Source organism: Ascidia mentula, chromosome 6 (genome assembly GCF_947561715.1).
Source record: "Ascidia mentula chromosome 6, kaAscMent1.1, whole genome shotgun sequence".
In the NCBI taxonomy this organism is placed as follows: domain Eukaryota; kingdom Metazoa; phylum Chordata; class Ascidiacea; order Phlebobranchia; family Ascidiidae; genus Ascidia; species Ascidia mentula.
The window spans coordinates 18638061-18661896 of NC_138571.1; the positions used below are offsets into that span (position 1 = coordinate 18638061).

The window sequence follows — 23836 nt, forward strand, 5'->3', positions numbered from 1 at the left end:
AGAATACCACTTAAATTTTTATTGCAAAACATCGTATTTTGTACCAGTTTATCTTGCACCCAATCAGCGTGAGAATATGTTAAAGTTCCTCCAAGGAAACTGGGAAGATTCAATTCATCAACAAATGTCGACAAATCTTCACAGGAATCCACAGCATGACACTGCGGAAAAGAAAAATCAATTTAAAAATTAAACAAAACTCAACCAAGGTTTTTTTCAAAGAACTAAGTCATTCACCTGAACTGAAAAGATTTCTTGTAAAGTTCCAGTAGAATTGGAATTTTCACCCAGAATCACCAAAACCTTCCCCACTTTTAGTTGACAGTTTGACTAAAAAAATATGTCACACTTAAAAAAACATTGTTTATCAGATGTAGTATCTGAGATAAATATGTATATACATTAACAAATTTGTCAATATAAATAAAAAAAAATACTATATGCAGTGTTTAATTTATTTCTTAATTGTTGTTCTGTGCATTAATAAATCAGGCTAAACAAAAAATGTGTTTCAAATCCTATTAGTCACAGTACTGTCATATATCAGACCAGCTAAGAATACCTGAAATATGTCTAAGGCTTCCAAAATGTTTTGTCTGGAAAAACTGCTGGCATTTCGCTCATCAATGAGAATAGTCAGTTCGGAGATATCTTGGCTAAACATAATATTTTAGTTATTAAGAATTTACTATTTTATTATTTCTTGTCATTTTCACTAAATTACCAAAGGTAAAGCAAAAACTGTGCAAGACCAATACATCCAGAGTCACATTTTTCCCAAACTATTTCATCACAATTTACGATGATAAGACTGCGATTGTCTTTGTCCATGACACCTACAAAAATAAACACAAATGAAAACTCAATATTTCACTACAAGTTTTGAGCAACAATTGATGCTAACCTGGTGCCAATGCAACTCCAGAGTACAAAATTTCTATTGGAATCTCACTAGCTTGTGCTGGAGTTTTAAGTCTCATTGACGTTTGCGAGTCTCCCACAATGTTTGCATTAACATCTGGACAACACAGACAGTTAGGCGTTACTTGGTAATCGGCAAGCCAGAGGCATTTTAGCATTCACATTGCCAAAATTATGCTGCTTTGACCCAGGGCTATTTTTAGTAAAAAAAAACAATTGCAAGCCTGAAAATATCCACTAAACTTTGAAGATATTTTTGCTGTTACTACTGCTTTTTTTCAAATTTACAGGACCACATTGAAAATTATTGTAAATCACTTTCTGGCCAATTGTTTATTTTCAAGAAACAGACATGTGTAGATGATTAATGGACACTTTTTTCTGTTTTTCATAAAGTAAGAAGACTTACCGCAGTTTTTGTCAAGTGCTTTTGATGGGCCACAATATGCAAAATCCTGCTTACGCGAGTAGTTTTTGGTCAAGGTCGAATGATTGCGGCATTTTCGGTTGCTTAAAGTGTTCAACCAGCCAACAGGGACAGCATTTTCAAATAGGCTCTCATAAAATTTTATTTCATCATTGCTTTGTGCTCTGCTTGTCATATTTGTGAGTTCGGCGTCTGTGCTTATGCCCCCATAAGGACCTTTGTTGTTATTACTCGCCATACTTGAGCTATCATTTGGAAACAGGTCATGTGAGCCACCTTTTCCGCTTGCATTGTGCTCCTCAAAGTCTGAGCAAGCACTGTGCGGCGTCAGGACCACACCTGAATCATCATCAGAAAATTTACACAATTCCGCATCTGGATCAGGTGACACCGTCACTGAAACCGACACCTGAGAATCGGTTGACAAAGAATTTCTACTATTGTTGCTGTTATTGTTGTTAGTGTCCAACGAATTTAACAGACATTGAATGGCCGAGAAACAATCATCAAAAGTGTCTACCACAAAAGTGGTTTCGGGTTTGGACGATGGTTTAACCACTGCTGGAACCTTTCCCAAGATGTTATCCAATTCATCGATTGTAACCTGACAAAGAAGATCTTCCATCAACTGTGTAACATCATCGTCAATTCGGCTCATTTCTGGACAAAAGGTGTTGGGTGCGTTCAGTAAGTCCTGGATTTCCCAGTAACAGATTTATTATGTTTGAGGTAAATCATTACACCTAGTAATTGCACCTGCCAAGTGTAGAAACAAAATCAATGACAACTTTCCTGGGCACAGCGCAATAAACCATATTTGCTCAATCCATATTTACATTACTCAATATGGACACAATTACTCATTGGCAGTACACATAGCTTGTCATGAATTTCTCCCTTGAAAAAAACAGCACAAAACCTAGATGCTTAAACAAAGATTACCGTTAAAAATAAACAAAACGCCCATATTCAGACATGTTTCAATGGTTTATCTAATAACTCCAACAATTTGTTTTAAGTATGAGTAATGATACACACGAATTGCAAAAAATATACAGAAGTTTGTGTCATTTAACTTGTATGTATCAGTCTTTAACATAAAAATACAAAATTGCAATAGCTAGCATACAGAAACCATGCAGACAAGAGGGATTATGCTTCAAGTGGAGCTGAGATAATTACAACCACTTAATCGAAGACCTGTCAATTACAGACAGCCAAGTCTGCTTGCTAATACCAGAAATGACATGGCAGGTCTGCTATGTGCAAATGGTCAGATTGCAGAACTGAAAACGTGGTCTTTTGGCAATGTAGGTAGCAGTGAAAATTATATGCACACAAGTTAACAAATATGCATTGCAAACCCTATACATACATTAATGCAAAATGTTTTGTGACTGATTGCAAATAAATATGATTGAAGGCATATTAAAGAACATGTCAAATATTGTAATACACTGGTAGTTAATTAACCTTTGGCCACATTTCATTAATGGGTTTGTTCATTTCCTTTGACATAACACTACAAGCATAGCAAAGATGGTTCTGACTGGCCACAAAGTTGACATTTTCAAACTGTTCTAGATTATTTTCTGACCTTGCACAGTTTCCAACACTAACAGCTTGAGATAGGATGGTGTCGGCGACGGCAGAAACATGTCCACATTTAACATCAGTGTCAATTATTCCACAGCAAATAAGACAACTTTTAGCCCCAGTATTACTTCCATTATCTGTATTTCTGCTTCGGTTGGCCTGGATTTTGTTGGATGTTCTGTACACTGTTGTTTCTGTAGCCGGATATCCAGCAACAAGATTTTTCATGAAGTTCTCAGTAAGCCTCTGAATGCTGGACATTGGTGATTCAGATGTGGAAAGGTTTGGAACAAACACAGTTTCAACTTTATGGATCATATTGTAGACTGCAACCTCCTTTGAGCTTATATCTCTTAGTGGACGAAGCAAATCAACCCCATTTTCCATTTGTTTGCCGGTTGTAAAGCCAGAGTCCTGTGGTATGTGAACACCTCTTCCTAAGGCTACATTAGATAAAATGTTAACGGCTATCCTTGAGCTGGTTTCACCAAGAAATATGTGATCGTAGCCAAGTTTACGACCTTGCAACGAAAGCAGGGAAGTTCTTAACCTTGAAACTAATTCCATTTTGCTTGAGAGCGTTTTTGTTGACTCCAAAAGGTTCTTTAATTTTTCCACATTGCTGCCTGGGCCTAAACTTTCCTCATGTTCAAACAATGGGTTGACATCATTCTCAAAATCAAAAATATCTTCAATTTCTACAATGTAGTTTGGAAACCCGCAGTTCGATAAGATTTGTTTCACTTTACTGTTGCTTTCTTCCAAGCCTCCATCGTTATTAACGGCCGTTTCATCAACGAAAATGACACCCACATTAAATTTCAACTTTCTTGGGGCATCAGGGCTTGTCCCTTCCTGAATCAAGCGAAGCAGTGCTGAGGAGTGGATTCCTCCAGAAAACGCCACAAGCACTTTGTCACCGTGTCTCACCACCGGGTTTTTGCCCATGGAGGCACGAAATTTGTGCGAGAAGTACTTCAAAAAGCATTCTCGACAGAATGTGCCGTTGGTCCCGACTACTATAATCGCCTTTTCTTCGCATTTGGCACAGACGTTGCTGACTTTCACTGTCGCTTTTGTGAGGACAGGCTCACCGCTCTGCACTTGACACATTTGCCCTCCTTTTACTGTTTACCTTCGTCTGGGGCGTCCTCTTTACTTCGTGGCTGCACAGCTTGGCTTCAACAACATGACAACAACCCTGCTCTCAAGCGACGTCTTGTGGACAAATAAATTCACTGATCTTTTAAAATAAAAACCCCCATTAGGTTTTGTAAAATTATTTTTAATAATTCATTTTCTTTGGTTAATATCATATTTTTTGTTACTGATTAGGAAAACCAAAACACATGTAGACCGACAATTATGTGTAACCGGCATAAACAAAACGAGACTCCAGCGTGGTGAGGTTATATCATATTACAACAAACGCGATCGCCTCATTGTGTTTCGACATTATCTGTGGGTTGTATCAAGTGGATCTATGCCGCAGTTATCAGTAGGTAAGAGATATGTTATAAAAAGCCACAGATCGAGAGGACATATGCTGAAACCATAGTAAACGCAAAATGGAAAATTGTGGGTTGGAAAGGACAGTGTCAGCCCACTCACAAGCAGAAGCAAAATACAGACATGTCCGTGCGTCTTTGCGCTACGCAATTGGTTACAACAGGCGTGACGAGAAGAGAAAACAGCTGATTCCGAAAGTTCAACGACCAATGATTTTACGAGAAGAATATGAAGACAAATGCAAGGTAGCACAGAAAAATAAGCGGCAGCTACAATACATAGCAAATATTCTCTCCTAGTTATATCCGTAACTAGGTCTACACATATAGTTATTCTGCTTAAAAAGTTGCCATTTAAACGGAATAGTGATAATTTTATTCTGGACTTATTTAAGCTGTTTGTAAACCAATCTCTTATACATCGGAAGATTTGCGAGTCCATTGCAGACGAGCGTTTATGTAAAATCGTGTTTCAGGGTTTTGCGTTCGAGAGTATCCCGGATGTTACCTTTCTACCTCGCTCGGAACTTGTTGTAACTTCTGAATTTGCATCTGTGAACTATCCCCTGGGTCGTGTCACGGTGTTCGACGATAAAGGAAAACCGAAGTCAACTTTTCCATCACGAGGTAAGAAGAAACCGTGGCATTTTCCCAAGTGTTCATCAACGCCTCTCACTTCTTATTCCCCAAAACAGATAGCGGCAGGGACGTCGTGCTTTTCGGTATTTCCCACATTCGCAACTCCGACGACCAAGTTGCAATCTGCACCGGCGAAGGTGTCTCCATTTGGAACGTAGATGGCCTCCTGGTGTCGCACCTCACCCACTGTAACGTCACAAACTGCTGTCACGTGACCAGCATGGAGGTAGGATCGCAAAATTAATTTCATTTCGTTTTTACTCAATTAACTTTTTATTCAGAACGGTTTATTGGCCACCACGTGCGTGACTGACGTCAGAGGTAGATGCGTCACAATGTGGGATCCGAGAAGCGGCGCCATGACGTCACAATTCGGATCGAAGCCTGAGATAATAGAGGTGAACCCGTTGAAAGGCGAACAGCGAGTTTTAATCCGGTAATTATTCGTCGTTTTGAGTAGAAATCAACATCTGTTGTTTACTTTCACCGATGAAGGCGCAAGTTTTTGTCGAAACGTCTTTAAAATAAATAATACATGTCAAGTTTTTCGGTACGTTATGGGCCAGCCTCTTCATTTTAAAAATTATAAGTAAATTCGTTATTGGTGTTCCTAATACCTGTTCTATATATAAAAAAGAAACAAACAATAGCTTTACATCCTTTTTTAACAAATTAGTAGAGAACATGTTCAATAACTTTTAAGACTTGTGCACTGACTACATCTCACTGATCAAAATGGCTCAATTGCTTGTAAGGCGTTATTTTACCACACATGTATACAACAACAACACCGTATATTGATAACTTTGCTCCTATGCACTTTTTCCAGAAATCAAGACCTTCGAATGCCATGGTTCATCGCCTCTGACTCAAAATCAAACGTGCTAATATCCGACCGGAAAGACCAAACAGTAAAGGTAAGCTTTTGTGTCAACTCTACCGTGACTCGTGTTGACGTGCAATGGACGGATGACGCAGGTTTACGAAACGCCAAGTGGAAGATTTTTGCGGCGATTTGATACTGCAGGAGTGGACACTAGGTGCGTAAGAGGGTCGATGATGCCTCAAGGGCTTTGCGTTGACGAGGACGACTGCGTGTTCGTCAGCGATGATGTCACAAAGTCGATTGTGATGTTTGACAAGCACGGAGGCCACGTGAGAACGTTTCCAGTGGACATGAACCCTCAGTACACACAAATGTGGGCTCTTGCCATGAGTAATTTAAACAGGGACACTCGATTCAAGGGACAGAGAAATCCAACGATTTGTCCGCCGAGAAAGCTCGCGCTGTCGTTCAACCAAAGAACTCCACGGGCGAATGTGTACAACTTGAGTTTCTGCGGACACTACGCTGTTGCGATGTAAGATTGTGGGTTACTTTGAAAGCTCCAATTTTATTAGGTTTGATTATCTGGCCAATTGTTTTTACAGCATTTATCATTTCAGTAAGTTTTTTGTTACACGGATGACTTTCCTTCAGCTTGAATCCATATAAATTTGACCCTACATCATGAAATAGTATTTTATATTCTAACAAAGTTAACTATGCATATATTTGAAGACACAGAGCTCTTATCTTATCGTAGAAAGCCCACAAATAACATCAGTCTTGCACAAGCAGCATAAATTTTTCTCACTAAATCACTAAGACACAACAAAAATAATGAATCGTAGCACTTTTATTGAGCAAAATATGTACAGAAACATGTTCCATCCATCCTTGAAGCTCCAGGAATGTAGAATTGAATGCTTGGACTTGCTTGCTTTTATTTCACAAGGCATTAAAAGAGGGTAATAGACAGTGAAAAGGCAACACGGTAAAAAAATGGACGCCAGAACACAAATAGTCAGTATATGTCCGTAAGTCCAATACTTACTGTTGGCTGGCATAATATTGGCTCCATTGGTTGTAGTTGTATTGAGCTGTGGCTGCATCTGCTGGCTTCTGTTGCTGATAATTCCAGTAGTTTTGCTGGTAATACATGTTTGGATCAGTGTAGGCAGTTTGCTGAGTGGCAGATTGCTGAGCAGTGCTATTCATGTAACTAGCAGCTGCGGAAACTGTTGTAGCTGAAGTGTACTGAGTGCCGTTTGTCATCTGAGTGGAGGCACCTCCCACAACGGAGATACTGGATTCAGTTTTTGCTTTTTTGGCAGGGTTTGTGTCACCACCTTCTGTCTGTGCCCTTTTCTTTTGGTTCCTTAAAAATTTCTGGTGTTCATCGTAAGCTTTTTGCAATCTCTTAACATCCGACCCATAGTCTTCCAAAAACTCGACCTTTCTTTGAGAGAAGGAATGCTTTTGGTCATCAGTGAGTTTTTCACTGCGAAGAGCAATGTCAAATGCCTCCATAGCAAGATGTTCAGCTTCGTCAGAGGGTACATCAGGGCCACCAGCCAACTGAAATTCCATTTCAACCAAATCGTTGTGCAGACGAATGTCACTCTTGTACTTGGGAATCAAATCTTTAAGCAGTTTACGTGCCTCTTCCTTTTTGCCAGCAATCTTGAACAAAAACCAAGCCAACTTTCGGGTGTAAAACACTTCCTCTTTATCTTTCGCTGCTGAAGCCACATAAGCACGAAGAAGATCCTCTGCCTCTTGGTTGTTTCCAGATCTTCGTGCAACAGCCACACGCCTCATTTTAATCATAGCCATGCCAGAAAGCGTTCTGTCAAGCTGCTTTAAAATTCTTCCCGCTTCTTCAGAGTTTCCATGTAGCTCTTCATGGGCTGCCCACTGCATATGAATGTTTGGCTTTTTGGGCAGATGTGTTTCACAAGCACGCTTGTATACTGCTCGTGCACTTTCTGGATTTATCTTATTCATGTACTTGGCATATTTCAACCAAAAGTCTTCATATAAAGCACAGGCAATCAGGCACCTTTCAAAAAGCATCTTTACCCTTTGATGATTATCCTCATCGCGGTTGATTTCAGAGTCTAAATACTCTCTCCAATTTTTCAGCTGAGCCCTTTCCAGTTGCTTGACATGAAAATAAGGCCTTTTAATTCCTTCTTCAAATGCCCAAATCTTTGTGACTGCTTGTTCTGTTTCATCATATACAAGCTTTTTCTCATCTATCACAGCAAGTCTGATTTCTTTGATCTCATCATCAGTGGCAGGTTTATTTCCATCTTCCTCACCAGGTGGCGCATCATCGTTTTCATCAACTTTGGCCTCAACTGTTTTTTTGTCTGCAGCAGTTTCTCTAACCTTGGAAAGGCGTTCTTTGTACTCCTCAGGTTCAAGCCAGTCTTCAGGCATGTGAGTATTTACAAACTCCTTAAAGTCGTTGAAAAATATGGAGTAGTGTTGTGTTTGTGTCCTAATGGCGCGATCATAAATCTTCACCACTGCTAACCAGTCATTGTTCACTAATTCCCATTGGATGTATTTATTCCAGAGTTTTTCAGATCTAAATTCAGCTCCAGCAGCTTTTATTGCTCTTTCATACACCTTACGGACCTTGTCTTTACCGGCATCCAAGCCTTTGTAATGGTTTGTGTAAAAATCAATGACATGGACCCAGAGGTCAGTGCTCAGTGTGATGGCTCTAACACCCCTTTCCAAGATCTTCTGCGCCCTCTGAAGGTTTCCATGTTTTCTTTCAAACTCTGAAAACTTCTTCCAGTAGCCGTAGCACAGAGGATACCTTTTAAAAAATCCATTGTATGCCCTGCGACCCAAGTGAACCTTTCCTTCTTGTTCAACCAATTGCAGCAAATATGTCCATGAAGTGAAATCGTGTGGACTGTCACTAACAGTTCGCCAGTATTTCAAAAAGTCTGCAGACTCATCACCTTCGACGATCTCATTTTCATTATCAAACTCCGGATCAATATCAATCACCAAATCTTCATCTTCACCATCAATGTATTTTGGTTCATATAGGACCTTATCCTTTTTCACTTCAGCAACACTTTCACTTTCCTGTTCATCACCTTTTGCCTGTTCAATATTTTCTTTATTGTCTTCACCAACTTCCATTGAATTTGCTTCTTGTGTTGCATCTTTTTCTTCAGATTGTTCATCTTCCTGGGTTGGTTGCTCCATTTCTGCATCTTTTTCAGGCTCATTATTTCCATCATCAACTGGTGCAGGATTATCTTCCTTATTTTCTTCTTGCACATCAACAGATCCATCACCTGTAGGAAGTTGTTCTGCTTTGGCCTCGTCCACATTTTCCATTGATGTATTGGCTTGTGCAACCTGATCCTCGTCTTTATCTCCACTTTCTTCCTCAGGAACAACTTGGCCCTCCATAATTTCAACTTCTTTTGGTGCATTTTCTATGGAAGCATCCAAATCATCTCCATCTTCTTCTTCTTCAACATCCTCTTGAGATCCTGCAGTTGAGTCATCCGGAGTCTCTGAATCCAACTGCATCTCAACATCATCATCACCAATCTCCTCTTTTGCTTGTGCTTTTGGGGATTTTTTAGTCTTTGATGCAGTCTTTCTCTTTCTGCGAGTCATTGCACGTGATATTACTTAACTATCAAATCTAAAATGACTTGCCTACAAAGTAAATAATTCCTGGGACAAAATTAAGAAAAGCAAAAAAATTAACTAAACACCGCTAAAAAATGAACTGCAAATTGTTATTATGTGGTCGTTGAGCATTTTTAGTTGAATATTTACTGTGCTATTAAATATATAACTGCAGAGTTTTTAGTGCATTTATTGCATGCATCCAGCATGTAAGATAAAATACAAACATGCAGCAGAAGTTACGGTAGCCTACGTCAGAGATACACTTAAACCTTTAATTTAAAGGTCATAAAACTGTAAACATTCAAAAATGACAATATGCTTTAATCTACACATGTGAAGCTTATGTTTATTCTATCGTAAAACCAGTAATTCAGATAAAAAATAATCTCACACGCGACCCGACGTCCGCCATATTGGAAACGGCGAGGTTTGTTGTGACGGATGAGCGGAGCACCAATAAGACAACTTTTTTGTTTTTTACAATTTTGAATTAGATGTGCTTGTGAGTGAAACTTTCTGTCCATAGACACGCATATGTCCACTCAAATTAAACAAAGTAAACCTTTTTTGGTACGGCCTTGGCAATTAGATAAGTTTTGCTGTGGACTGGCCAGGTACACACCAAGTGTCTAAAGTGGTCTGTCGCAGCCTATTACCCGCCCTCACTGGTCAAGGTTTTCCATGAGAAATTACATTTTATATGAGTGCGCCTTACAGAAAATCATCGTGTTCTTATTGCTGACTCTGATTTTTCAATATCGTGGTTGCACTGCGCACTGCTATTAGCGCAAACTAAAATTTTTCTCAATTTTTTTTAGCACAAATCTAACAAATCGAATTTTCCGTGGCAAAATGTGATGTATCACTTCTTTGCTTACTTGCTTTCCGATTCTGAACATTATTTGTGGTTTTCACAAGACTTCTGCAATTTAAAATAAGCTGCCAGCGGAGGGAAAAAATATTATTTACAACTTGTTCTACCGCTTTGGACAGAAGGCGGCCACACGTTTTCTCTCTCGCACACTTATCGCAAATGTCGGTTGCACGAAAATTAAAGTTCCAAAAATTCTCCAATTCTACGTTCAAAACCAAAAGTAATCGTCAAAAACCTAAAAAGTGTACCAAGAAATGGTGAACAGCATGGACGGCGAAGAGCAATGGGAGGAAATTAAGCCCAGGAAAAAGCGGGGAGAGTTGACGAACGGGTTTGAAGAGGAGCCGGATTTCAGCGATCCGGAAGACTATGTGGATGATATTTCCGACTCAGGTAAAATAGTTCTATTTGAGTTTGTCAAATCAATAATATGTCGTGTTTTACTTTGATGTACTATGTGTCTAAAACATACAAAACACATAATATGTGGACTAAATTGCCTTTTTTCTTGTTTATACGATTTTTGTTTACTTTGGTTTGGTTGCAATATGTTTTGTATGTTGTCAATGCTGGTTACGACAATGGCCATAGGTGATAATTATATCTCGATGACCACTTTTGCAAAAGTGACAGCTTGGTTCCACAAAAACATGGATGAAACACCATAGATTAATATTTATTTCATTGCTTACAACCACTTGTGTTTTCACAGAACTGTTGGGAGATATTTTGGACAAAAAGCCGAAGGAGTCGGATGGAATCGATGCAGTTATTGTTGTTGATAACATTCCTGTGGTTGGCCCTGATCGATTGCCAAAACTCCGATCTGTTCTAACCAAAATCTTTGGCAAGTTTGGTGCCATTCATTCAGACTATTACCCAGAAGATAACGGGAAAACGAAAGGGTTAGTTGTGGTCTGTTGTCATATTTAAAACCTCTATGTTTGATGCAGTGTAATGCACATTTGTCAAAATAGCTTTATTTCTTATAAGGGTACAGTTATTTACCTTCAAATATCTTTAAACAAGTATTTCTGTCCCAATGCTAGATATGTGTTCATCGAGTACGAGAACGCTGCTTCTGTGACCGATGCATTGAAGAATATGGATGGTTACAAATTGGATAAATCCCACACATTCCGAGTGAATTATTTTAGTGACTTTGACAAGTATGTGTTATTAAAATTGTTTGTATTTCAGGTTTATCTTTACTAGTTAATTGCATGCAACTCTACACTTCTCACAGACAGTTGGTAAAGGTTTTAGTGCATAGGACATGCTTGTTGTAGTTGTATGAGTTTTTTGTTGTTTTAAGGATTATTGCAATTTTACATTACTTCTGTAGACACTGAAGATGCTATTGTGGCAAAATATATTTGTCTTTACAAGAAAACCAATAATTTGTTGGTTTGGTCAAAGCATTCATAAATATTACCGAGTTACTGATGCAATCATTGTTTTAGATATGAGCGTATTTCAGAGAATTGGGTGCCACCAGACAAGCAACCATTCAAAGATGTGGTAAGTTGGAATACCATATGTTTGCATTATAAAATTTGTTCTATTTGATCAAAACTATTTGCAAGATTGTCCACAGTCACGCCAAGCTGCACTAATGAGACCTTATGGGTCAAAAGTGTGGACATCTGTATGCAGCTCATAAAATTTATGCATGACTGTTGGAAAATAGATGTCATCAGTTGTTAAATGATAATTATAAAACATATAATATCATTGAAAAGCCACAGCTCATGGTCAAACTGTAGACCCATCACAAAAATCTGTATATTCCTCAAAGGGCAATTTGCATTATTATTTGGAAGAGGAAGACAGTAATGACCAGTTTAGTGCGATCTATGAAGGTGGAAATAAAACAGCAATCTACCTCAATACCGCCGCAGAACCAGTTACCTTGATGGAAAGAACGGTATTACAGTTGCGATTTAAAGTTATAATTTGTTTGATGTTGGTCCTATTATATAGGTGAAGATTCTATAAAAGTAAAATTTTGTGTGTGTCAGTATGCAATAATACACATGTTTTTTACACTTTGTGTAATTCTAATATACAATGTCACAGTTACTTTTATTAAACTTGTTTTTTTAGAGGTGGACAGAAACATACACAAAATGGTCTCCCCAAGGTTCCTATTTGGCAACGTTTCATGTGAAAGGTGTGGCATTGTGGGGCGGAGAGAAGTTTAATCAGATCGAGAAGTTTGCTCACTCGGGTGTTCAACTTATCGACTTCTCTCCTTGTGAAAGGTGGGATATTCGATTGTGGACATGCAGATGCAGTTGTTTGTCATGTCATTGCTTTAGTCTTTCAAGAAGAGGAACAGATGATTTAAATCACTGTATTTAATACTTATAATTGTTTTGCTTCAAACTTTCTGCACATACTTTCAATGTGATTAGCACAGCCTGTAGAGTCATAAGCACAGTATGTCCTCATTACTATCATGCTTATCAGAAAATTCTCAGCATTGGCATTTATGTTTTTTGTTGCCTAGTCGTTTTTTCTCAAATGTAAGAGTTCCAGTCAAAGACTTATTTTTTTCCTTCAGGTATCTAGTCACTTTTAGTCCAATGCAAGATGCATCGAATGATGAAGTTCAGTCCATCATTATATGGGAAGTCTTAACCGGGACACAGAAGAGAGCTTTCCATGCTGATATGTCTGGGGTTGATGACAGACAGTGGCCAATATTCAAGTATGAACATGAGTTAGAATTCACTTTCAAATGGTTAAAATTGTGTTATTCACTGTGCAATGTGTATAGATCTTTACAGGGCTAACTAAACATTAAACTGTATCCACTTTGTTAAACTTACATTTCTTACCTCCTGATGAAGGCTGTTGCATAACTGCCGAAACGCTGATAAACGTCTATAAAATAAAGTTTGCCAGAAGCGCAGTATTCAGCAATAAATATGCCTGGTAGCATCAGTAGCAATTTATTTAAACATTAAAGTTATTTTTTTGCCTGTCCAGCACAGTAGTGAAAACATAAGTGATTTGCCTCATTTTTTTGGTATTTATTAAAACAGTAAAGAAATTTGAAGGGTGCTTTGTACATGTATACGCATTTAATCTACGTTACACCTTAGTTGTTTGTTCAACTTAACACAATGTTTGCATTCAACAGATGGAGCAATGACGGAAAGTATTTTGTGAGAAAATCGAAAGGAGTTCTCAGTGTCTATGAAACCCCTGTAAGTAATCCTACATAAAATATCCACTGCTGTTTCTCTTAACCTCACACTTGCAAATATATTTTGATTTTTTAGACTTGTAAACTTGTAGAAAAGTTTAACATGAAACATTGTCTTTGTAGAGCATGGGATTGCTGGACAAGAAAAGTATACCTGTTGATGGAGTAAGGTGAGCTTAATAAAATTGTTTTGATTCCAAAGAGAATATTTTTCTTGGTACAGCTGTTATTCTGATTAGGGATGTGTGATGTTTTAATATTTGATGAAACAAATACTTGACAGATAACTAAAGTAATCTGCATTTTTTTAGCAAAAAACACAAAGTAGACATGTTTGTTTAGATACCAGTTAAGTACATGTGCTTACCATCAAAATGCAACCAGTATATATTATCTTAAGAGCCATAAAAATTCTCTGTGGGCTGAATTATATCACCCTTGAATAAAAGAAAAATCCTTAAACCTTAAATCTAACCATTAAACTGTTAATGCAGTGAGTATTTCTGGTCTCCATTGGCGAACATGCTTGCATTTTGGGTTCCGGAATGCAACGAGATCCCGGCCCGGGTGACAATCCTGGATATTCCATCCAAGAAGGAGGTTCGAGTAAAAAACCTCTTCAACGTGTCTGATATTCGTCTCAACTGGCACAAGCAGGGGAAATTCCTCTGCGTCAAAGTGGACCGCTACAACAAAGTGAAAAAAGTAGGTGTAGTGTTTTGTTTTTACTGTTGCCACTATGACAAAGTTAGTTCTTTTTAAATGGTTTTATGCATAAACGTTCTGCAAATCTAATTGTATGTTTCTCATTTATTTTCAAGATTAGAGTTTTATTAATTGCCAATCTCTGTATCCGACTTACCATTGCAGAGCTTGTGTTGTACATTGACAGTAGTTTCAGGCAAACATTTCTATTTGATCCTAAATGGTCACCTTTCTAGTTTGTTTTTTTGTCATAAAATTTGTATATGGCCGCCTGGCCGTGACCACCCAAGATTTTCCTCAATCTGTGCATAATGTGGCAATCCTTGATACAGGCAACCATCTCAAATTTTGAAATATTTCATATACAAGAAAAGCAAGTTCCAGTGGATATTGTGGAGCTAAAAGAACAGGTGGGCGTTTGGTGAAGCACATTCTGTGCATCTTTAACCTGTATTTTTAAACTTATTTCCTTATGTTTGTTTACAGGTGATTGCTTTTGCCTGGGAGCCAACGGGCAACAAATTCTGCTGTCTGCATGGGGAATCCCCAAGAATAAGTGCTACCTTCTATGAGATCAAGAATGGGAAAGTGGAACATCTTGGTATGAAGAAACGCAATGTTTTAGTTCAAACAAAACTGATCCAACTTGCCTTATTTAAATGCAAACATATGGGGCTTGTAACCAAGTGTGTTAGTTTGTTTATGACAGCATTTTTTTGTTACAAAAGCATTCACCATCACAACAATTAAGTGTTGCAAACGTCTGTTGCTGCAAGCTCATGATTGGCAGTTTCGCCCCATGATGCAAGTCCTTACTTGGTGATCACAACTATCCTATCAAGATCATTAGGTTTACTGGTTCTGAAGCAGTAAACAATTGCACTAATATTAATACAAGAAAATTGATTAGTTATTGTATGGTTAAACGTGCCCTGCGGCATCAACAACAAGTGAAGAAACTTGTTGCATTTTATTCCAGAAACTCTTGACAGGAAGCAAGCCACCCATATATTCTGGTCGCCTGCTGGTCAGTTCGTTCTCCTTATTGGCCTCAACAGGTTGGTGAAGATTAAGTATATTGCTATGATCAGCCCATGGCTTGTGTATTACAATAGCCCAAACACCAAGTTTGAACATAAATCAAGTGTTTATTGTGCCTTGTTCTCATGCATTCTGTTGAAACAAAGTTTACCTTTATAATTCTGAATATAAAATTCAAAGTCTGCTGAAGTCGGTTGCCCCTTGCTGGGCACAGTCAGTTTGTTCAGTCAATAACTGACACTGATTATAAACACAGCGTAGTGTTTGAAACGTTTGCACCAGCAGACTTGGTTGGTTTCATATTAAAATTTTTGACTTCTTTTATATTTCTCTGACTTGTCAGTTTAAAGTTGATTTGATTGTATTGACTTTCTTTTCCTATTGTCCCATTTAAATTTTACGAGTATAATTTTTAATAGCACGAGTCAACTGGAGTTTATCGACACATCAGATATGACCGTGATGAACTCCGGTGAGCACTTAATGGTGTCTGACGTGGAATGGGATCCAACCGGTCGATACCTCTTCTCTGTCGTCAGTTGGTGGGCCCACAAGGTGAGTGTTTGGCAGTAATTTTAATGTAATGTAATGTTGAACACTACATTTTACTAAACAGGTTAATTTTAGTTGTAAGCAATGTGGAGCCAATAATATGAATTGGTTAATTTTAAAAAAGGTTAATTTTAGTAGTGTTTGACTGAAAATTGCGGTCATTTGCATTTTTATCTCATACTTTGTCGTGCAGATCGACAATGCGTACTGGGTTTGGTCGTTTCAAGGGAGGCTGCTAAAAAAGGTTCCTCTGGACCAGCTGTGCCAGTTGCTATGGCGACCACGCCCACCTACTTTGCTTTCCCCAGAAAAGATTAAGGTCAGTTGGGCTTTAATATATGGAACAATCAAGATTATTGTTGTCGATTTTTGTGTGTGTGTGTGTGTGTGTGTGTGTGTGTGTGTGTGTGTGTGTGTGTGTGGTAAATGACAAGCTAATGTTGTTCGTGTAATTTTTAAACAGAAAATCAAGAAAAACCACAAAGAATACAGCAAAGTGTTCGATGCGAAAGATCGTTTGGCTCAAAGTCGTGTTTCCAAAGAAATCATTGGTAAACGACGTGAGCTTATGAAGGCTTACAAAGCTTACCAGGAACAATGCTCGAGGATTTACCAGGATACTGCTCCGTATAGACGGGAGCTGCGCAATGGTGAGAACTCTTTGAAATAGAATTTTGCTTGTCATAAACAATGGATTATGTCTTAAAATTTTGTCTTCCGTTTGATTGCCATGTACTGGAAAATAAGATTCTGTTCATAAGAATTGTCGCTGCTCTTGTCCACGTTTTGTTATGATTAATTATTTTAGGTGTAAACACTGATGAGGTTGACAGTCACGAAGACTGGGACGAAGTAACTGTAGAATTGTTAATTGACGAAGAAATCATCCCATTAGACAACAAAGAGTAGTTGCTAGAAGGCAACACGGTATGTCTGTAGGAATATTGTTTAAAGTTTGACTAAGAAATGTTTACAAAATCAAATTCACAGAAAAGAAAAATTGCGTGGCTGATAGTAGGAGCAAATGTTGTGTCTACTCATGTAGTGAAACTTCAAATATTTGCAGATTACTATTGGAAGACTGCACTAGTCTTCATCTGCTGAAGGATTAGTGCAAAGTTTTGTGGTGTTTTACTGTATATAACTGTTTGAGTTCAAAGAAAATGAACTACTTTGAAGTTTTGACATGGAACAGGTTCAGTCTGTAGTTGAAGTTTTGCTTGCTTACTGTTATTCATAACCAAGCCAAAACCCTGCGCCGCTTCATGTTGCTCTACATTGGTGAACTCGACATTTGCAAAATGCCATTGCCCTTTATCCTCTGTTGCAAAACACTTGCATGTGTTCGGAAGAATTTTGTGACTCCAGAAACTAGAGATAATTATTGCCTTCTATTAAGTCCTGTTGTGGAGATTTGTACGAGTTATGTTTGCAAAACACTGAAATACATCATGATAAACCAATAGTGTGACACATTTCCAGCCCATGAATTCATGCAGATGTCAGTTGCTGATCACTTATAATGGCTATCTATTAATTCTGATGACTCTCAAACATTGTTATTACGTGCACTCAATACCGGTAAGCCACCAAAATAATGACAACTTTTTTAAAGTTGCACAGTTTATCTCATTCGTGTAAAAAAAATACAGACACCATAATTACTGATTTAAAATTAAAAATTCAAGGTAGTGTTAGGTAAAAAACAGGATTTTTATGCTGGTGCAGATGGGAAGGCCTGAAGTAATCCACTGTCTGGTGCTGTTTTTTGAATTAACTTGACAGCCTAAAAATATTGAAACAATTTTACTTCAAAATTCCACAGGTTTAGGTTATAATTGTCCAAAAATATACCAATAAATGTTGGATTAGAACAGTAATATTTCCCAGCCACTGTTCAGTATTAATTCTTTTACCAGTCTCACCCAGTATATATTTAATGGATGTATTCTGGTATAATTTTAGTCATTAATATTTTCTGTTCATTAGATTTTAAAAATCACCGGGCCATTATAGTTGTTTTATAATTCTGCAAACAAGGTTTTAATTACTGATCCATTGTTTTGCTTGTAAGCATTGAAAGTACCTCTTTAAATTTAGGATGTGCTGAGTCGCCCATTATCTGAAGCAAAACAGTCTCGGAGGTTGTAATAAAGGCTCCCATTTGCCTCATAGTGGCTAACGCAAACAAACGGTCAACCTGTAAAAGTGCATTGTTTTAAACATTTCTACACATATGCATGTTTTTGTTTTCATATACTCTCAGTCAAATCATCATCTGAAATTTCTATGTAGTGGACCAACTATTTTGACTAAAAAAATTATAATGCCTACGCAGGCGAAGTCGTATCGATTCAACTATTTTTTATAAATTAGCTGACTTCAACGTTAAACATTTGATTCAAATAATTAAATTCATATCTTAGAACACTGATGTCGCTGGTATAATACCTGACTTCTTGATGAAACTGCATCAGCCACGACATGAACGTCAAAATTCCTTTCCAATAAATCTGTTGTAGTTTTCTAAAACCAAAGCCCTTTGTAAAATAAATATATTTACTGAAATGTGTAAATAGATAATACTACTAACCAGTATGCAAGCTTGAGTTTCTATGCCACAAAGTATGATAGATTTTCTTCCATTGGCACTGAGCTCCTTCTCCACTTCAGGCAACACCATAGAAAAGCACGTCTTCTCAAATTTCTTTGCATGGCTGATGTCACCAAACTCGGATACAGTTGGTCCAAGTCCTTTAACAAAAACACATAAATATTTTATTTAATCAATCACTAAAAACAACAATTGATTGCCAACATTCTACGATGCCTAACGAATTGTAAATTCAGCCATTTTTTAGCATCCTAAGTAAAACCCTGATTCTATGGATGATTGTGATATACCTTTTGGATACTGTTCTGTTACAATGGTTGGTATAGATAAGATTTTTGCTAGATCCTTCATTCTTGCTGAGACCTCAATGATTTGTGGAAAATACGCTGCAATAAGGTTTAAAAAAGAATTAAGCTTCATATTTATTTCACAATGAACAAGTGTGTTTTTTAAAAATGTTTTTTTTACCAATAGTTGGTCTAAATTTTTCTTGCATGTCGCAAAGGAATAGTGTTGAAGTTTTCTCAGACAATCTGCCCAAGTTTCTAATCGCCATATTTGCAAATATTTTAATATACTTTGATCTGTCGAAGAAACAATAGGTTTATTGAACAAAAATCGCATTATTTTTATTATCGTAATAAACAAGAACAACTCATTTTACTATTATACGTGGTTTGTAAGATCTTGTTTGTTTTGTGCTGAATCATCAATTTTTTTTGCTTGTGTTGCAGGTAAATCCCCCATATCGTTACGCAACACTATAAAATTACGTCAAAATTATAAATTTTTAATAACTTTTTCCAGGACCATACGCATAATCGCATGTCGTTGCATGTTTATTTGTGCTTTTTAAACAAAAGTTATTTTTTAGTTTTTACCCGCTTTTTGTGGCGTACTTTTTAAACTACAACAAAACCCCAAAATCACTTTAAAAATGGTTGGACTTCTTAACAAAGCAATGTAAAATTACTATTATCTGTAATCAGGTGCTGTTCTGCGCCATATTTGACAAATTTAACTCACATTTGTTCATTTTTGAAAAACAATTGTTGTTGTCGATTTGTTTGTTACGTCACTGGTACTTTCGCGGGTCTGTGTCACGTGATCATTTTTTCCTCGTGGATGTGTTTGTTTTCGTGAAGGCGTTGGTGTTTTTTAGCGCGAATAGCGCTGCATTACCAAAAAGAGGAACAAGGTTGCAATTTTATTCTCGTGTTCGACCAAAAAGTGTCGCAACACGCTTTTGATTAAGTTTGGTACGGTGACATCGGTCAATTAATCAGTTTAACAAATCGTTTCAATTGGACATAATTTTTCAATGCAATTTCATAATATAGAGGGTGATGCTGTGCTAGTTAGTGGACATCATCAGCATCTGTAAAGTAGTTTGTGTTTAATGGAATGCAAGATGGTAATTATTTACTTAACCAACAATGATAATATGTTTTTAAAGTACGTGACTTATGTTACCTGTTCTGTGTAGATATGTATTGAGTCAATTGGAAGATAAATAAAACTACACTATTATGGAACTGGATCCTGGTGAGCAATTACCTGATTCACAAGAGTCTTTCAATGACATTTGGAGTCAAATTGATCTTGGTGCAACCATGCAACAAATTTTAAAGGACTGTGAAAATGCTGTCCCAGCCCAGCAACAACAACTACCTACAGTTTCTACTCCAGTAATCAAACAAGAAGCCATTATTGAACCACCGCAGTCTGTAAACACGTACAAGGCCCCATTTCTGTGCATGGAGAAATATCTTGGTCCACATGGTTTTGACATAAAGTTTCCAGTCGTTGCTAGTCCTGTTGCAAAATGCACTCCTCATACTTACTCCAATGATATAAAAAAGTGGTTTGTTAAAATGGGTTCAACATGTCCAATGAACTTTGTGTGTACCACCCTTCCCCCCATAGGTTCTGTAGTCAGGGCTGTGCCTGTTTACAACCAGGCAGAAAATATGATGGACATTGTAACCAGGTGCTTGACTCACAAACTTCAGGACAAGACAGCACATCAAGCTGCAAGTCATTTGATTAGAGCAAGCATGCCAGATGAAATGGTTTCTTATAGCAGTGCTTTAAATGGCCGCGAAAATGTGACTGTGTCATATCAAAGTACTGATAATGGCAACAACAACGCAGTTATTCTTTACCAGTTCATGTGCAACTCAAGTTGTTCAGGCATCAACAGAAAGCCTGTTTCATTGGTCCTTACACTTGAAACTGATAATGGTGATGTGTTAGGGAGATGTGTGGTTGATATACACATTAGTTCTTGTCCTGGAAGGGACAGGGGCATAGAAGAGGATAAGGTAAAGTCGACTGGCTCAAAGACGCAAGTCACAAAGAAGAAACCGGTCAGCAAACGAAAGCGCGAAATTCCTAAAAGTGAGGAAGATGATGTTTTCTACTTGGAAATCAAAGGACGTGACAAATATGAGTTTCTCAAAAAAATGAAAACAGCACTTGATCTTGAAGACTATGTGGCCCCAGAGGTAAAAGAGAAGTACTATGCTGAAGAGAGAAACACACAGTTATAATCAGTGGCGGATCTAAAAAGAAATGAGGATTTTTTTGACTTCAAGCAGTTCTTAGTACTAGATCACTGTTTCTTAACCTTTTTTGGGTCACGAACACCTAAAACATTCTTTGTAAAGCCATGGACCCCTTTGCAAGAAACACATTGCAAATGTCGAAAAATTAAAATTCGTGGACAGTGAAACCTTATGGACAGAGGAAAATACGTGGATTTTCGGAATAATTGTATTTCGTTTCATGGACCCCTTAATGTATCTTCTCGGACCCCTTGGGGGTTCATGGACCCCAGGTTAAGAACCCCTGTACTAGATCATCCATTGGCCTTTTTTAGCAAGTGCTCTGTCTCTTTGTCAAAACATTTTCTTTGCAGACTTTATTTAGCGTACGAAAATGTTGTTTGTTTTTTTGTGATAACGAAATTTCCCATCACGGTTTTATTATTTAATTCGATTCTTGAAGGTTTTATTTACTGTTTTCAGCCATTGTGTATTTTTTGTGCCTTTACTTTTTTCAGCTTAACCGAAATTTGTACATAAAGTTTCATACGTTTCCTGCCATTTTGTACTTTATTGCTTTTGATACTCTTTGGCTATTTGATTTTGTTTAGGCCAACGTAGCTGAAATATTAGACAAATTTTGTGAACTGTATCAGACTGCGTTGGTTTAACAAGTTTCTTTCCTAACGCTCCCACAAAATCCGTAAGCTGCCAAAAACTCATGATGCAAAATGATTTCAAATACTTTGCTGGCCATTGTATTTTTCACTTCCAGTTATTTCTACACATACAAACACTATGTGAAGTTTCTTGCAATATGTTTTGTCAGTTTCAAGAGCTTTTGAATATTATACAGAGACAGACAAGTGAATAGAATTTAGACAGACCAAAAGGTGTCATCAAACAATAATTTAAGGGTTTGTGTTATTGCTAAGCACTTGATTGCAATGATAAATTCTGTTGGAGTAATACTGAGAGTCGTTTGTTCTATGACTTCGTTATTGTGGTCAGAATTAGGCCAGGAAACATGCTTGATGCTACAAGCTCATGGTTTTGGTCAGGTATGGTTATAGTACACCAAATACATTAACCGTTACCAAATTCATCTCTTACTATCTTAGATAAAAATATTCAAGTGGTGAGGACCGTATTTTTTTTATAAATTACGTATATACTACTGCACTGTTTTTCAAAATTAATACTGAACGCGCATATTTGCACATCAGTTAAATCAGACAAATAATACAATTCAAAAGATTTTACTGTACCCATTTGTTTTCATAAATTAGAAGACCACAAAATTTTTCCACTGTAGCCCTCATCCGTTTAAAGTTTCCTAAGTCAAAGGTTCATTTCTTGGTTCGTCCTACGTTCAGTTGTAAAGAGACGCACATCGCTAAAGGTTGGTGTCGTCGTGTAACGAATAAAGTTGTATAAGTGTAGTGTAGCGAATATTCGTACACGAATAAAAATACTACTCAACACATTTAATTAATTGTAATGTTTAAACAAGCTTTTAACGATTGTGTTTAGCATATGCTGAATATGCTTTTTCAAAAATATGCCTCTTAAGTTAAAATTCAAACTTACATAATTTGGTTGATGGTGAACAAACAATTTTTAATGATAACACAGATTTTCACTGCCTTAATTAACCACGATATTTAAAATAATTTTGCCACAAAAAATATCATATGCAAGGGGTAGGCATGGACTGTTTTCAATATTGTAACCTAGTACAGCCTTTAGTTTATGGTTGTTTCTAAAATTCTGCAATAAAATGTTTAGTGAAAACGATCAAAGTAAAATTAAAAAGTTTAGAATATGAAAATAGAGCTTCCTTACATTAGTTGGAATTTTGTTCTAAACATGAATAATTACAATAAACTTTCATCTTTGCTGAATTAACTGGACTAATATTGTTTGTAATTTACCCTTTTGACAGTTTATGAATTTTACAAATATTGCAATTATTAAACAACCAACTAAATACCTTAATATATGTTTTTCTTTGTAGCAAACATGTTGGGAAGGGCACTTGTTGTTGCCCGTCGAGGATTTTCTCAGACTGCACTAAGAAGAAGTGATCACAAGCCGTCTCCACGAGATCAATTTCCCTTCAATCCATACCAGAACAAATGGGTCTTGCTGGTCAAAATGGGTGCTGTTGTTGGACTGGCTTTCAATATACCATTTATTGCAGTATATTACAACCTTAGGAAGAAATATGGACCCAAATAAACACTCTTGAGTTTAAAAAAACCTGTGAACATTTAAGTTTTCTACATTATAACAGTTCCGGTATCATTTGAGTTGAAAATACAATAACGTTGTGTGATTTTTTGTGCTTCTGTCAGTGGTTATTAAAGTTGTCTGCAGAGTGACCAGAACAAACATAGTTTATTTGCACTAATTTTATTGCTGTGTGGACCCTGCAACAAATGCTGATATATTCAGAACATGTGAAAGGTCTTAAAGGTCGTTCAATGTTTCTGTCAGAGCTGAACAGAAATTGTATAACTGGCTTTCGAATTTGGGAGGCTTTTCGTTGTTTTCAATCATGGTATGCCAACATGTTTTACAGAAATCAACCTTATAAATTGTAACATGATGAAAGGTCAACGCATTAAATTATAAAAGGATATCTGTGGGTGACACATTTGCTGCAGAACATTCGAGATCCGTGTCATGTGTTATGAAA

At 37.2% G+C, this 23836-nt stretch overlaps 7 protein-coding genes across 8 annotated transcripts in view; 3 read left to right on the plus strand and 4 right to left on the minus strand.

Moving 5' to 3' along the window:
- The window catches only part of LOC145906753 (puratrophin-1-like), a 32968-nt gene extending 30835 nt beyond the window's left edge, over positions 1-2133 (minus strand). For both annotated transcript variants that reach the window (XR_014402859.1, XM_082994207.1), the window contains exons 1-6: positions 1331-2133; positions 905-1018; positions 725-836; positions 563-656; positions 238-330; positions 45-161 (exon numbers count right to left, since the gene is read on the minus strand). Coding sequence is in view for 1 of the 2 variants with exons in the window: in XM_082994207.1 (XP_082850333.1) it covers positions 45-161; positions 238-330; positions 563-656; positions 725-836; positions 905-1018; positions 1331-2006 (1206 nt within the window). In the remaining variant the exon portion in view is untranslated. The remainder of the gene's footprint in view (positions 1-44; positions 162-237; positions 331-562; positions 657-724; positions 837-904; positions 1019-1330) is intronic.
- Positions 2105-4090, minus strand: LOC145906754 (cytoplasmic tRNA 2-thiolation protein 2-like). The gene has a single exon (XM_082994208.1). The coding sequence runs from the start codon at positions 4055-4057 to the stop codon at positions 2813-2815; it is 1245 nt and encodes a 414-aa protein (XP_082850334.1). The 5' UTR covers positions 4058-4090; the 3' UTR covers positions 2105-2812.
- A 214-nt stretch (positions 4091-4304) lies between these two features.
- On the plus strand, positions 4305-6553 carry LOC145906204 (uncharacterized). The gene is made up of 6 exons (XM_082993626.1): positions 4305-4698; positions 4929-5079; positions 5148-5317; positions 5373-5527; positions 5921-6008; positions 6070-6553. Exons 1-6 carry the CDS (start codon positions 4513-4515, stop codon positions 6454-6456), a joined length of 1137 nt encoding a protein of 378 aa, XP_082849752.1. The 5' UTR covers positions 4305-4512; the 3' UTR covers positions 6457-6553.
- Positions 6554-6752: 199 nt separating this feature from the next.
- On the minus strand, positions 6753-9632 carry LOC145905666 (pre-mRNA-processing factor 39-like). The gene has a single exon (XM_082992923.1). The coding sequence runs from the start codon at positions 9569-9571 to the stop codon at positions 6965-6967; it is 2607 nt and encodes an 868-aa protein (XP_082849049.1). The 5' UTR covers positions 9572-9632; the 3' UTR covers positions 6753-6964.
- A 969-nt stretch (positions 9633-10601) lies between these two features.
- LOC145906725 (eukaryotic translation initiation factor 3 subunit B-like) lies at positions 10602-17438 on the plus strand. The gene is made up of 18 exons (XM_082994179.1): positions 10602-10856; positions 11176-11368; positions 11513-11632; positions 11927-11984; positions 12262-12390; positions 12570-12727; positions 13030-13176; positions 13612-13678; positions 13801-13847; positions 14172-14382; positions 14715-14792; positions 14869-14983; positions 15362-15440; positions 15843-15978; positions 16169-16294; positions 16439-16625; positions 16784-16902; positions 17042-17438. Exons 1-17 carry the CDS (start codon positions 10718-10720, stop codon positions 16882-16884), a joined length of 2091 nt encoding a protein of 696 aa, XP_082850305.1. The 5' UTR covers positions 10602-10717; the 3' UTR covers positions 16885-16902; positions 17042-17438.
- Positions 17439-17559: 121 nt separating this feature from the next.
- LOC145906726 (isochorismatase domain-containing protein 2-like) lies at positions 17560-19169 on the minus strand. The gene is made up of 6 exons (XM_082994180.1): positions 19058-19169; positions 18880-18975; positions 18569-18729; positions 18427-18501; positions 18062-18175; positions 17560-17761 (listed from the first exon to the last, which is right to left on the minus strand). The coding sequence occupies exons 1-6, from the start codon at positions 19143-19145 to the stop codon at positions 17690-17692; spliced, it is 606 nt and encodes a 201-aa protein (XP_082850306.1). The 5' UTR covers positions 19146-19169; the 3' UTR covers positions 17560-17689.
- Positions 19170-20053: 884 nt separating this feature from the next.
- On the plus strand, positions 20054-22062 carry LOC145905582 (cellular tumor antigen p53-like). Its single transcript, XM_082992825.1, has one exon. The coding sequence runs from the start codon at positions 20119-20121 to the stop codon at positions 21139-21141; it is 1023 nt and encodes a 340-aa protein (XP_082848951.1). The 5' UTR covers positions 20054-20118; the 3' UTR covers positions 21142-22062.
- The last annotated feature ends 1774 nt before the right edge of the window (positions 22063-23836 follow it).